General features: G+C 44.3%; 1 protein-coding gene across 1 annotated transcript in view; it reads right to left on the bottom strand.

Annotated features, from left to right (window-relative positions):
* The window catches only part of LOC126158058 (Down syndrome cell adhesion molecule-like protein Dscam2), a 222721-nt gene that overhangs the window by 195552 nt on the left and 12084 nt on the right, over positions 1–15085 (bottom strand). Inside the window, exon 3 of the mRNA XM_049916417.1 lies at positions 13993–14098. Within this exon, the coding sequence (XP_049772374.1) occupies positions 13993–14098 (106 nt within the window). The remainder of the gene's footprint in view (positions 1–13992; positions 14099–15085) is intronic.

Raw genomic sequence — 15085 nt, 5'->3', positions numbered from 1 at the left:
ATAGTACGGACAAAGAGTGCAGAAGATCGTGCCCGCACGTTGACGAGTCCGAGGCCTCCTTTTGCAGGAGGCAGTGTTAGAGTGTTGTTGCGGATTTTGAAAAGTGCCCCTGCTGACACGAAATATCTAAAGACTGATTGGACGTGGCGGCCAAGGAGCAACGGCATTGAGAGGATCTCGGCGACGTGTACCAGTTTAGGGGCGACATACATGTTGACTTAGGACACATGTTGGAGGTGGTTAAGTTACGGCGCACCTGACCGCCAACGTGTTGTCGAATCGACTGCAAAAGCCGCCGGTAAGCGAGGGCCACTGTGCGGTGTGTGGAGCTCGTAAATTCGATACCCAAGTAACGAACGGTGGTATTGACTGGGAGTGGGGTTGGCACCATAACCGGGAGGCCACACCCAATGTGTATCATAGTCGATTTGCGGACATTAAGAATGCTACCCGAAATACGTCCATACTGGTGGATCCATTGGATGGCGTCATTGAGTTCCGTGGAGGAGCAGGTGAGATAGAGGAGGTCGTCCGCATAAGCCCTGCAGTGAAAGGCGCAGTCACGAAAAGTGAGACCCTGCAGTCTAGAGGTAAGACCAGTGATGAGGGGCTCAAGTGCAATGGCATATAGTAAAGTAGACATAACGCATCCTTGACGTACAGAGCGGCGTATAGGAATCGGTACTACAAGCCTCCCACTGACTTATACCATCGAAACCGCGGGAAGTAGTAACCGGCGAATGGCATCTACAAAGAGTAATTGGAACCCCATACATGTCGTCACCCTGAGGAGGAATGGATTTCGAACGCGATCAAAGGCACTCGTGAAATCGATGGATACCAGTGCTGCACGAAGGCGACAATTGCCGCCAGCGCGACAAGGTCACGGCATTCTCCTAAGGCTGTTTGTAGGGTGGCTCCACAACCACGTGCAGTCTGCTCCGGTGAAAGGACCGTAGGTAAGACGGTAGGTATGCGCGCTGCTAAGAGGCGTGCATAGATTTTATAGTCTGCATTCATTAATGTAAGGGGCCATATGCAGAGACATTAGACCCTCCCTTCGGTTTAGACACAGGTAGAAGAATGTCAGTGACGAATTTAGATGGAATTGGGAAGAACGGAGTAAGGAGTTCCTAAATCATTTCCGTCCAGTAAGGAAGCATTAACGTGGTGAACGTCTGGTAAAACTCCACGGGGAGACCATCCGGTCCTGGTGATTTGTTCTTGTCCCCCTTGTTGATCGCATCTACCACCTCTTCAGCGGTGATTGCAGACATCACGGACGTTGATTCCGCTACAGTGAGGGTCCGAGTAGGGGGAGGTTCAAAATGGCTCTGAGCACTATGGGACTTAACTTCTGAAGTCATCAGTCCCCTAGAACTTAGAACTATTTAAACCTAACTAACCTACGGACATCACACACATCCATGCCCGAGGCAGGATTCGAACCTGCGACCGTAGCGGTCGCGCAGTTTCAGACTGTAGCGCCTAGAACCGCTCGGCCACTCCGGCCGGCGATTAGGGGGAGGATGGAGATCATCAGGTATTGCCGTTGCCATCGGTTCGTCGTCATAAAATTGGCGATAATGTTCAGCAGAGGCAGACACCACTGCCGCTTGTGTTTTGTGGTGAACGTCGTCGGAGGTCGTGATGTTTGACGTATACGACGATGGTCGGATCCGGCATGGATTGTGGTTTGCGTTTCGTCGTGGAGGAGGTTGTGTCGTCGGAACCGCACCACGACACCATACAGTCGTGAACGGTGGAGAGAGAGGAGACAAGCTTTAGTTCAAATGGCTCTGAGCACTATGGGACTTAACATCTATGGTCATCAGTCCCCTAGAACTTAGAACTACTTAAACCTAACTAACCTAAGGACAGCACACAACACCCAGCCATCACGAGGCAGAGAAAATCCCTGACCCCGCCGGGAATCGAACCCGGGAACCCGGGCGTGGGAAGCGAGAACGCTACCGCACGACCACGAGATGCGGGCAGCTTTAGTACACTGTCGTTCGCTGCGAGTTCACGCAGGACGGCGTAGTGAAAATTTGTGGTGTCTCGATGCCATGCTGCTGCTTCTTTGCTACAGTGCATGAAGACTTTTCTGATCGCAGGTTTGGCACATTAGAGCCACCAATGGAATGTGGATGTGCACTGCGGGAGGCGTCTATCGCAAGACGCCCATGTAGTGGCAGTAGGTTGTCGGCAGTGTGGATCATCAAGGAGGGAAGCATTAAGCTTCCAATATTTTTTGCTGCGCCATACTGACTGGGGTGGCAAAGCCAGGGAGCAAATGATGGTGCAATGGTCCGAAAATGAAAGGGGTCATCGTTCTGCTTGGGAGACTTAGTTGCCAAGGTGGGCAGAGACATAATACCGATCCAGTAATGAGTAAAACTGGGGGTATTGCCATGAATTTTCTCCGAAACGTCCACTGAATGAAAATCTTCGATTAAGGTGAGCAGCGCCGGGCTTGGCGAATAACCAGGCATTTGGTCCTGCGGATGGAGAACGCAGTTGAAATCGCCTCCCATGATAAGGCGATCATAGCGCCCAGAAAACAAGGGCGCCACGTCATGTCCGAAAAAAGTGGATCGCTGCCGACGGTTCGTGGAGCCAGATGACGCGCGTGTCGAAGATGGTAACAGCCATGCCCCTACCAGAGGGAAGGATTGTCATGTCCGTGAGTGGGATTCCTTCGCGCATGTAGATAGCCACTCCACACCCTGATTGATCACATGTGGACGTGTATGAGTCGTAGCCGTAGACCAGTGGTAGTGTGGCAACGCGAACTTCCTGAAGAAGGGCGACGTCGACGTCAGAGACCCGAAGCATGTCACGTAGGAGCTGCAGCTTGGGTGCAATGCCTATCATGTTGATGTTCAATGTGGCGAACCGGTACGTTTGTTCCAGTGGCGGTGGATGCGCATCTACCATCACCAAGGGGAGTATGAGGAGGGCACCGACAGGAAGTCCCGTCCCATCTGCTGCAGTGCCTCGCTTTTGATATTATCAGGCAGCCAAGTCCAGGGGAGGCAACTCATCCGGAGGAGGGGGCGTACCTTTCTCAACGTCGTCGGCACATGCTTCTGTGCCGTGGGTCTGTCCAATGTCCATGGGAACTGCATCGTGGTGAGAGAGATCTGGAGCTGTCGGCGGGGAGACAGGCGTCTCAACCTGCGCACCGATCGTTTCATTGTGCGTGGCGACTTCCATGGTGGTCCCGCGCTGCGAAGCGTCTTGTTCGTCGTGAAAGCTGTCCGCCGACGTCTGCGTGGAAATGTCGGCTGGTTGGGTGTCGTCTTCGTCGTCTTGGGTGGCGACGCTTTGAGAGCCCGTGGGTGAACGGCGGCGACGTTTGCGCCTACGTGGCGAACGTTGTTTGCTCACTTGTTCCTCAGTGTCGGAAGACGGCAAGGAGGAGCGTCGACTCGGTTCGAAGGCGTCGGTGGGTAATATGAAGTTGTCAGACAGGTGTTGTGATGTACTGGTCTCCTCAGCGTCCGGTGCGGTAGCCTGTTCGGCGGAAAGGTTGTCAGTTGGGACGTCTGCACCGTCCTTAGGTGAATGGGACGGTGGGACGTGCCGATCGGAGGGACCGGGCGACGGGCTGGACGAAACTGTAGACGTGGCAAGAGCCGCTGCTTAAGTGACCGGTAGGGCGGTCATCATGTGTGTGACTGACGCTTCCGACAACGGAAGCTGCGCGACACGTCGTTGAATGCATTGAGACCATAAATGACCTTCTTTCCCCTACCTGGAACAAGTGTGATGGCCGTCGTACATTATAATGGCACGGCAATCTCCTATACGTAGATAGGAAGGTACGTGTTTCTGCAACTCGATGCGGACCTGTCTGACACCGTTTAAAACGGGATAGGTTTGAAATTGTACCCATCGTTTGGTGACATGTTCCGGAACGTTGCCATAGGGACGGAGCGCCGCGATGACGACGTCTGCAGGTAGTTCGAACGACAGTTCGAAGATCCTTATCGTTCGTGTGCCGAGACCTGCGTGATTGACGGTAACGGGTCCGACGTTGCCGTCGGAATGACAGAAGCGCAGTCCACGTTTTGCCTCTTGAAGCACCTTGTCGCATGCCGCATCGTTGATCATTTTGACGTATACGATACTGCTAACTATGGATAGGTGGATACCAATTAGATCCGTTGGTGATATTTTAACTTCGTCACGAATAAATCGTTCTGCCTTCAGGGCCTTGGGTCGGGCGAAGTCTGAACGAAAGTTGAAATGTTATGTCTTCTTCCGATAGTTGTACGCTATGGTGGTCTAGAAGGAAAATGGCACTTACAGCGGCCGAAGTAAACACAAACACACGGTTCGCGCCTCACCTGCAGCGCTCTGGCGCGTGACCGCCTCGCAGTACTGCCGGCGGCACACTGCCACTCAGCCATTGAGGCGCACGTTTCGACTCTGTGGTGTAACGATGATCCAGGTTTCATCAAGGTCACAAATCGGCACAAAAGTCGTGCGGATTACGATTAAACATCGCTAGACATTGTGTTGAAATGCTGTGCCGGATGAGCTACTGGTCAACCGTGAGCAATCGCGGCACCCACCTCGCACATACCTTTTTTCATAGTCAGTTCTCCATGCAGATATTATGCATTCGCTTATATGAGATGCCTGCAGTCTCAGCAATCTCACGTACTTTTGTTCGGCGATCTGACATTACCATACCATGGATTTTGTCAATGATTTCCTCCGTGGTGACGTCAAATGGACGTCCAGAGTGCACTTCGTCTTCGGAGCTTGCCCCACCACGTTTAAATTTATTAGCTCAAAAGTAAATGGTCTCCAAGGATAGTGCAGAGTCTGCGTGAACTTAATCCAATTTTGTTTTTATTTGTCCAGTAGCTCAGCAGTTCAAGAGAAAATGTTTAATAACAGTACGGAACTCGGTTTTGTCAATTTTCAGTCACAGTCGACACTCCGACCAATTCAAACGGCTGCCAACTGTACGCCGGACATTGTTGAAATTCATTATACGAGCCTTGGAATAATTAAACTTACAAACCATGAAGAGGCAGCAAATGTTCCATTCTAACTTGGAAATTTACCAGACGTACCAAACCACCCTCGTACATATAAAAGGAGGACTAAACCTAGTGCCAGAACATTGCCTGTGTTACTTGATGAAGAACTTGGCCAATTGCTACTGTAAAGCAGCGTGACATTTGCTTTGTTAACTGGAAAAATATGGATGGATAGTTTTAGTACGACCTGCATACGTAATGGTCGGCCTCCACGTCATGTAAGTTACCAAGCTTCGGTAGAAAATGATTCAGTGCAACATGGACATACTTACCTAGAATGGTGCAAGGGATTGGGGGCGGGGGAGCTTAACGCTGATTTCTGCGAACAGGTCACAACCTAGATTGTCACCTCCATTCACTATAGTGGATGCTGTGGACGTCTTCAGGATCCAGCTCATGACGTAAACATGAAGTCTCGTGATCAAAACTATACGTCGTCACATTTTCGCGGTTTGCTACTAAATTCTGGCTATGAATATTTCTTCCGCAACTAGAATTACAACGATTTACTTCCTCGTCGAGCGCCAATGCACTGATGTGCATGGCCACCCTGGTTACGGAAAATGGTTATAGACACGTACGTATGGAATGTAGAATGTGAACTGCCAACATGCTCGGAGATCAGAGAACAGCGCTGCTTATGATACACATTATAGACTACTGTTTTCGGATGTTCGTGATTAATACATTACAAAAAATATAAGAACATAGGTATATGCAGGTGTGCAGTGGTTAGCACTTTTGTGCATATACAAGTATACGGCCATGATGTGTACCATGTTGATGGTTCTTACAGTGTTTGGGGGAACTGATGGTCAATCTTAGTTACAAAAACTTTTGGGTTTTGTTTACAAAATAATGGCCTCAATGCTACACAACGTAAAGTTAATTGGAAATATTTGGATTGAAAATACGAGTCTTAATAGTATAAAAATGTAGATGACAGGATATGGATTAGTAGTAAGCTAAGGATATACAATTTTTTGGAGTTTGAATCATGTGTTATACAATTTCTTGGAGTTTGGAAACTCTTTGTTGGATGCTGTAAGGTTCGTGGTGAATATAAGTTTGTAAGATTGAGGATCATTCAGTGACGAAAACATTTAGTTTCTTTTTTTTCAGTTTCTTTTGTTGGGATAAATTAAAGATATAAAATATATAGGTAGTTTACAACGTAGTAACATTTTTTAGTGTTTTCTGTCAGACGGGAGGGTCGCGGTCCGGATCCAGTGCCAGGAGTGCCATTGTGTTAATATTTTTGATGCTATGATGATAATCTGTGCTGAAAGTTCATGGCTGTGTATTGGGTCTAGGTTGGTTGTTAGTGTGTTGTGTATGATTGTTGGAGGACGGAATGTGTATTTGAATTTAGGTTTGTTTGTGAGAATCTGTGTATGAGGTCAGGGCGACTTCCTAATATGTGGCGGCCATAACGTTGCTAGTCTCGGCTGTAGCTTCATCGTATGCTTCTTGTCTAGGGGCAGTGGGTGGGAGTCTTAGTAGGCTTAGTAACATGCGTCTTTCAGTCTGACGAAGTCTTTCAGTTTTCGTTCGTGACATAAAGGCTAGGAGCAGCCGCATACTCGAAAAGGGGACGTACAAATGTTTTGTATGTGTTTATCGCTGTTTTATCATTGCAGCCATGGAATTATCCCCAGAACCTGTCTTATTAGGGGCTGACGTTGCCTAGTCTTGTTTAATGTTCGTTTGATGTGTTCGTCAAAATTTAAGTTTTTATCTAGAGTCAACCTAGGTGTTTCGCTTTGTCGATCATGTTTATTTTGGTTCCCCACATCGTTAGTGTGATGTTTTCTGGGTGTTGTTTCGTCTTTTTGGGTATGTTGCGATGTTTATACGGGATTAGTTTTGTTTGGTTCGGGTTTGGTTTTAAACGCCATTTCTGCATTCGCTCTTTTGTTTCATGATGTATGTCTTTTTTTCTCGGCCGATGGAGGGTGTTGAGCCGGCCGGAGTGGCCGAGCGGTTCTAGGCGCTGCAGTGTGGAACCGCGCGACCGCTACGGTCGCAGGTTCGAATCCTGCCTCGGGCATGGATGTGTGTGATTTTCTTAGGTTAGTTAAGTTTAAGTAGTTCTAGGGGACTGATGACCTGAGAAGTTTAGTCCCACAGTGCTCAGAGCCATGTGAACCATTTTTGAGGGTGATGAGTTGAGTTGAGTTGAACTTGTTCTTTAGGTCTGGTGGTGGTCGGTTTGTCAGTGGCGTATAATGAGTATAGCAGAGGGGATATTATTGCATTCTGCACTACCCTGCTTGTGGGGAGGAGAGGGAGAATGTTTCGTTCTTTACATGTGCTTGAGATAGTCTGTCTTATAGTAGTCTTGGGAGGAAAGCCTAATTTCAGTAATTTGAACAGTAGACTGTTATGCCAAATCTTGTCGAATGCACGCTCGATGTCTAGAAAGACCGCGAGCGCGCATTGTGCCAGATTCTGATTGGTTTAATGTGGAGTCTGATTAGAGATGCGGGGTTATTTGTAGTTTGTCTGTGTAATTGGTTACCCTGCCGGTAATTATCTTCTCGAAGGTTTTTCTGAGTACGTCTATTAAGAATATGAGGCAGTAGGATTCTGAGCCTGTCTCAGGTTTTTCCGGTTTGTGTATTATTATTGTTTTCGCTTTTTTTTACACGTTGTGAGGATGATGTCATGCGCCATGCTGTAGTTAAATAATCTCAACTGCGGGGATGATTGTCATACGGGGGTATCTTCTGAGGTGAAGTCTCTGAATGCCATTTTCGCCTGGGGCAGAGTTTTTAATACACATGATGGCGTCTTCGACCTCTTTTTCAGTGATACGCGCGGCCGAGTTTTATCCCCACCCCCTCACGGCTGGCTGCGCGTCGGCGGTCGTGGAGACGCTAGCGTCGGCGTCTGTGGTAGCGTTGGTGTAACTACTCTGTCTGCCCTGGTCGCCGGATCGTTTAGTTTGCTGAGAATCTTATAATTAAACCAACTGACACTAATTGTATCTGGCGGGCCGCTTGAACTTGCGCGCGCAACAGTCTGATTGACTAACTTGAAAGCTAATTAACTCGGAAACAGCGCAAAGTATCAATTTTTTTTCTTAACAATTATTATCCACCAAAACCTACCGTGCAACTTCATCAGAAGCTTTGGCAATACCATCACAAGCTTTTCAGACTGTTTCTCACCAGTGAACTGTAGAACGGTGTTCACATTTAGTGGAATCACTACCTTTACCGTTTGAATATAATTAGCTTGAGAGACGAATTTTTACCTGATAATAACGGTAAATGAACATCGGTGTTGGCGATCGATCCCTCAAGGGTCACATGGCCGCGTCACTCACAGATTACATGCTCTCAGTACAAAAGCTACAACATTCCACAATCGATACCTGAGCTTTGTAGGACTTCATGCATCTTTTTAGAATTATAGTTTAGACTCCTAATGGATTTTAGTGCAATTTTCTTTCCTCATAATGTGTGTATGTGTGTGTTAAAAAGAGAGAGAGAGAGAGAGAGAGAGAGAGAGAGAGAGAGAGAGAGAGAGAGAGAGAGATAGAGAGAGAGACTCGTATAACCTACAGCCACTGAAGTCCATGTTTTCGTCTGCTAGAGTAGTAGCACACTTGATTGAAAAGTGAAAAGTATGTCTTTAAGTAGTACTTCGAGCATGGTGTCTAGTCAACTAATCAAGTTGCTTGGCGCTAGGATAGCCGCTTTTTGATAAAAGAAGTAAGGGTCATGTGCCTATAAAACTGGATTTTTCACAAAAGTACGGGACAGTTCATAAATAATTGGAACCAAACTTTATGTACTAGTTTCAAAAAAAAAAAAAAAATGTCTCTGAGCACTATGGGATTTAACATCTGTGGTCATCAGTCCCCTAGAACTTAGAACTACTTAAACCTAACTAACCTAAGGACATCACACATATCCATGCCCGAGGCAGGATTCTAACCTGCGACCGTAGCGGTCACGCGGTTCCAGACTGAAGCGCCTAGAACCGCACGGCCACAACGGCCGGCTGTACCAGTTTCAGTTACATTATTATTAATTCCATTAACAGTGTTGTATAATTATTGAAATTCGTAAAAGAAATTAACTTACACCCTCTTAACAGTACATACAGTACAATGCATTAGGCATGACAAAGCATGCAGAAAAGGAAATTAATAGAAGTACTACGATTTACATTTATTTAGTCTCGAAACAGCATGAAGAATCACATTGCAAATGGAAGGGAAGACATACGGAAGTACGTGGCGGAACACGAGGAAAATAACTAGCATGTCATCTTCACCAGCGAACTGCAAGGCATCACGAGATTTTTCTTCTTCTGGAGCTCCAAAGAGAAAAATAATGGAACTACTGTGAACGTCAACGGCGCTCGAATCAAGTATGGATTTTAATATATTTAGAGACAAACAAAGAAAAACGTTTGTTTTTTACGGGGCAGCAGTTCATAATAGGGACGCACAATTCTCAACTTAAATACGGGGTATCCTGTACAATACGGAACAGGTGGCAACTCTAATTGGCGCTGATAATGGAAACTCCCCACCGCACCCGCCTCAGGTTTAGTGATAAAATGGCTAGTGAATAGCCAGTCAAAAACTGAACACAGATCAAGCATGAAAACAGGAAGGAAGTGTACTGAACTGTGAAAAGAGAAGACACAGTGAACGGTTCAAGCATAATATGTGCAACATCGATCAAATTGCAAGAATTACGTGGTTATGGTTCTCTGGTCACAGTGACGGACTGCCTGTTTTCAAATCTCACTAGTGCCCTACTATTTTTTTTTCAGAAAATTATGACTTTCATCCGGTCACTGATGCATCTGTTCTCCTGTAGTAGCCTTGGCAGTTGTCATAGTATACATTGGTCTTATAGTACGAGTCATGTGGTACGAATGTATTACCGTCGCAAGTAAATGTGATGAATAGTGAGAGCAGGCGAAATGCCGCGTAGACCTCTCACAGAAATGGAAACAACAAACAAACGGGTGTGAACTATGTTACAACAAAGGAATTCAAGAGTCAGAACTTCCAAAACGGAATAAAGGAATCGTAACATGTGGTACTTGTGTAGAACAAGTAGGAGGTACATATGTCTGGATATCCCTTTCTTACTCCTAGCTGTTGCAAACGGACGTTAAGCCACGATACAGACCAAATCTGAATTCAACGAACTGATACGTCAATGAACAGTTCATAATTTTGTGGAAAAAAAGAAAAAGAGTGGGCACTAGGGAGATTTGAACACTCTTCGCAGTCCGACACAGTGACCACATAACCTCGACATCATGCATGTTAACGTGCCTCGACGTTGCAGTTCTTAAGTTTGGACCATTCACTATTTCGATTTTGCTTCTTTTTTCAAACTTTCTTTCTGTTTTCATTCTTGATCTTTGTTCAGTTTTTGACGGGCTGTCCCCCGGGCTATCTTACCACTAAATCTGCGGGGACGAGATGGGGAATTTTCTTTGTGAGTTTCCAGTTCGATAGGGCAGCTTGGACAGGCAGTCTACTACTGTTCTTCTTCTCAGCCTGATGATATGAACATCGTACTGCCTGCTGATGACTTGCATAATATGTCTATTATGTATTACCTGCTCGCACGACGCTGACGTAATTCTATATTATACGGTTTTCAAGTTCATTTTTGAGATATGCTTAGCAACTGCTTGTTCATGGAAGGAAAGTTAGCTCATTGTTTAGTTTGTGTCTTTGCTTGAATATGATAGGATCAATATCTACTTTTCATTGTGTCATCCGAGCATATCAGTTGCGTTGTACACTACTCTGCCGCTTCCAAACAATATTACGAGGATTAGAAAGCATATGGGGTTAGTTTTCTTCTTTCTAAATATTAGTACTGTACAGCCATGTGGTGCGATAGGTGTGCTATTCACCAACTTTCGTGTCTATTTTCTGAATAATGACTGAATATAAAGTCAGATATCGCGTGAATTTTTTTCTTATGAAGTCATTTTCCAATCTAATGATCTTTAAAGTTCACGTGCACAAATGCTTATTTAAGCTGTGTTATTTCGAGCATCATGTACGAGTGCACCATAACTGAAATGAACTGCTTTCAGCAGAATTAATCTTTCCAGGAACTGCCTTCAGCGGTCAGATTTTTTACCGATTTTATGTACAATTAACAGTTAAATCAGATGAGTGCGGTTCACACTGAACTTCAAGACACTTGGCTGCAGCAATAAATGCTAAAGACTCTACTTTCAAATGAATCACTTTTTCTTTCGATACGTGTTAGAACATACTGTGTGCAGTTACATCTGAATTTTACGCGTTTTTCTTACAAGAAAGGATACACGGTTACTGATAGGCTGTACTAGGACAGTTGAAGATCTTGGTCGCAACTTGGCTTCATTAACTTTGTGTTAAACGTCCCACTGTTGTTCCGTTGAGTATGAAAGTATGTTCACTACCTCATATTTCATTAAATATAATCAGATCCCTTTTTTTGTCCATTAATGGGTCAAATTTCATAGAAAAGGAAATATTTTCAGGCCATAAATATTAGAATCGTAACTTGCTGTGCTCTCACAGATAAAGTTATAAAGTAATGGCAGCTTTCGGTGACTGTGTGTATTTGGTGGAGAGAGGAGGGGGCTTAGTGCCCAATAACCCGTTCTTCAGGCAGAATACGCAGGCAATTCAATTAATAAAATTATGATATCACCTTACAAATCTAATATTTCATAAATTAATCTAAGTTTTTCAACTGGATTGTTTTGTGATAAGGATAGTCAAGGCAGTGACTTCAGACTATAATAGATGACAAGAGCTTACATTTCGAAATTTTACCAGCTGCTGGAAATAAAGGGAGCAAAAAGTCGAAGTAAACTGGGAGGAATGTTGTGAACGGGATTGGAAACGGAGATGGACGTACAGCTGTGCATGAAATGACAGATGTAAAGTCAACCTAAAAATTCAGAAAAAGGGAAAGTTCCGAACTAAATGTAGATAAATGGACAGTAAGTGTTAAAATGTTGTTGAAAATAGTTGGATGTAATCGCACAAGGCAGAATCTCATTACAGGAATAAAATATTTGAATCTGCTTTGTGCGAGATGACTAAAGGGTAGGGATATGACACCGAACGTAAGAATATGCAAGCGTTGGGATTTGTGTATTACTTGGACCGCCTCGAGTGACGCTGTTGAGGGATTTCGAACATGGATGTTGAAAGAGGTGTGGAGTCACTTGACTTGGTTGTATACGCCCCGGGACAACCGGGAAAAACGCAAGAATTTTTTAGAATTCCGGGAATTTTTCATTGTTTTAGTTTTCAGTTAAATTTTTGTAATTCTGAGTGTTAAGAACTGATATTCTAACAAAGAATTTTACTTTAGCCTGCTACTGCAGAATAATACTGCAGCAATAAAACACGAAAGAATAACACCAAAAAACGTTAGTTGAAAAGAAAATGCTCCACTTTACAACATAACGCAGTACACACAAAAGTGTCTGCGACACCAAAATGTGTCAAAATGTCAGAGGCACTAGGACGAAGTGAGCCGGCCGCTGTGGCCGAGCAGTTCTAGACGCTTCAGTCCGAAATCACGCTGCTGCTACGGTCGCAGGTTCGAATCCTGCCTCGGGCATGGATGTGTGTGATGTACTTCGAGTCCTGCCTCGGGCATGGATGTGTGTGATGTACTTAGGTTAGTCAGGTTTAAGTAGTTCTAAGTCTACTGATGACCTCAGATGTGTCCCATAGTTCTTCGAGCCATTTGAACCATTTTTGATTTGTCACAACTGTTTATCTTTGTAACAGATCGCGGGAAAATATAACGAATTTTAGTTTGAGAAGCGTTACTTTCAAGGTACATTATGTTAATGTGCGATGAATTTCTTAAAACATTGAGCGTTTGACTATTATTCAAAAGTTGCCATTATTTTTAGTGGCTCATTTGAGTTTGATCTATGTTAAAGCGCAACATACGGTACAAAAGACCGATATTACACGTGACAGCTTAGCGTTTCTTGTAGCTATAGTGTACGTGTAATACATGAAACCATTAATTTTTCCTATTAGTGTGCTCGCGCTACTTATCAGACATGTTGCTATTGGTTGACCACACCATGTGTGCTACCTACTATCTTTGGCTAGCGAGATCACGCGTTGTTAGCTATAACTGGCTGACAAAAGCGATCAATCACTGTGCTGCATTTGGTGGCATTCGTATTTCTGCTTTAGTAATACGAAAATATGCAGTCTACTTCTTGCCGCGCATTAAAGATCTCTCCAAAACGCGTTGTGCCGGTAAGTTTTAAACCGGTGTGTACAACTTTTACAATTCAAGGTATTGGTAAGTTTTACAACTCTGAGGGAAAGTATATTGTCACTTAACACGAAAATAAATGTACTTTCAAGCGGGGCATAGTGTTTTTTCATCCGGGAAAAAGAGTGTTTTTAACCGGGAAATCCGGGAACAATTCGAGATTGTTTTTCTGCCCGTCTATACACTCTTGGTAGTTGCTTCGTTATTACGAGTATATTTCGAGATTTGTTCTGCAAGATATCTGAAAGCAAAATATGAGCCCCAGGCTGCTGTTGATACTGCTTGGCTGTTGCTAATGTAGTCGGCACGTGAAGGCACAAAATTCGGTGGCAAAGTATTGTGATTAACCTTATCCCCTCCCATCCCCATACGATCAATTTGTTTTCGTTTCGAGAAGAAAATTTTGAGAACCTGGCATCCCTGCTGGTTATATCATGAACAGCTCACGAGAAGCAATGTTCCTGCAAATCATGGATAGCATTCCACTGTTCTTGAATGCCCTGTTACTGAAATTCTACTTGATTCAATGTCGTTTTTGTTGGAGATTTAACTATCCATGCAACTGTTAAATCACTACTAAATTTAAAACATTATAACTTAGCGCTTAGTAACAAGAAAACACAGATTCATACCTCCGAGTTTTAGCTGTGCAGTCCCTTGGGCCGCTTCTCCACCATTTGACACAACGCACTGGTACATGCCTTTGTCTGTCCGTTCCACGTGCTCTATCTTCAGCGTCTGGAATCAGAAAACGTTAAAAGGAGAATGAAGTCAGTCGGGTATATCACTAAAAAGAAATATGTTTCGAGAATACTTTTGTAAGTTTTACAACTGTTAAAATATTATACTGATGCTTACAATTGTGTCACGCTGGTACGCTTCTCATGTTATAACATTATTTATATCTTCAAAGGTAGAGATGAATAGAAGTAGAAAACAGTCTGGAAATCCGGGAGTTTCCTGAGCAAAAATTGACGGTATTTCAGCATCTTTTAGAGAACACGAAGACATTTCAGGAGATAAAGATGCGAACGATATTGTTCTTTTTTACATAGGCCCCGAAAGGTACTGATACTAGACTGATCGAAAGAAACTTTATGTTGTTAATGTTATACAGAGTCCCGCAACGAACTTGCGGCGTCACACTAGTTTACCTGCCCGACAGACATTGCGAACTCTCGGCTCCATCCGGGGACCACGGGAAGTAAGATTACCAACTGAAAGGTAGTCTACCAACTAAAGGTCTTAACTGCGTGATGTGTTATAGTCAGATTGCATGATTTAAACGCGCAGTTAGGAATTATTAAACTTCAGTTAGGAATTATTAAACTGGTCTGAAATAGTAAGTCGCTCCCCACCGGAGACGGTCACTGGAACTCGTACTGTTGACTTTGTTTTCGACACATTTCGGTAAGTCTGAAGTCACTGCCTTGGCTGTCCTTATCACAAAACAATCCAGTTGAAAAACTTAGATTAATTTACGAAATATTAGATTTGTAAGGTGATATCACAATTTTATTAATTGAATTGCCTGCGTATTCTGCCTGAAGAACGGGTTATTGGGCACTAAGCCCCCTCCTCTCTCCACCAAATACACACAGACACCGAAAGCTGCCATTACTTTATAACTTTATCTGTGAGAGCACAGCAAGTTACGACTCTAATATTTATGGCCTGATAATATTTCCTTTTCTATGAAATTTGACCCATTAATGGACAAAAAAG

The sequence above is a fragment of the Schistocerca cancellata genome, chromosome 2, assembly GCF_023864275.1.
Source record: "Schistocerca cancellata isolate TAMUIC-IGC-003103 chromosome 2, iqSchCanc2.1, whole genome shotgun sequence".
NCBI classification, from domain to species: Eukaryota; Metazoa; Arthropoda; class Insecta; order Orthoptera; family Acrididae; genus Schistocerca; species Schistocerca cancellata.
This window is presented reverse-complemented; position numbering and strand designations above follow the sequence as displayed.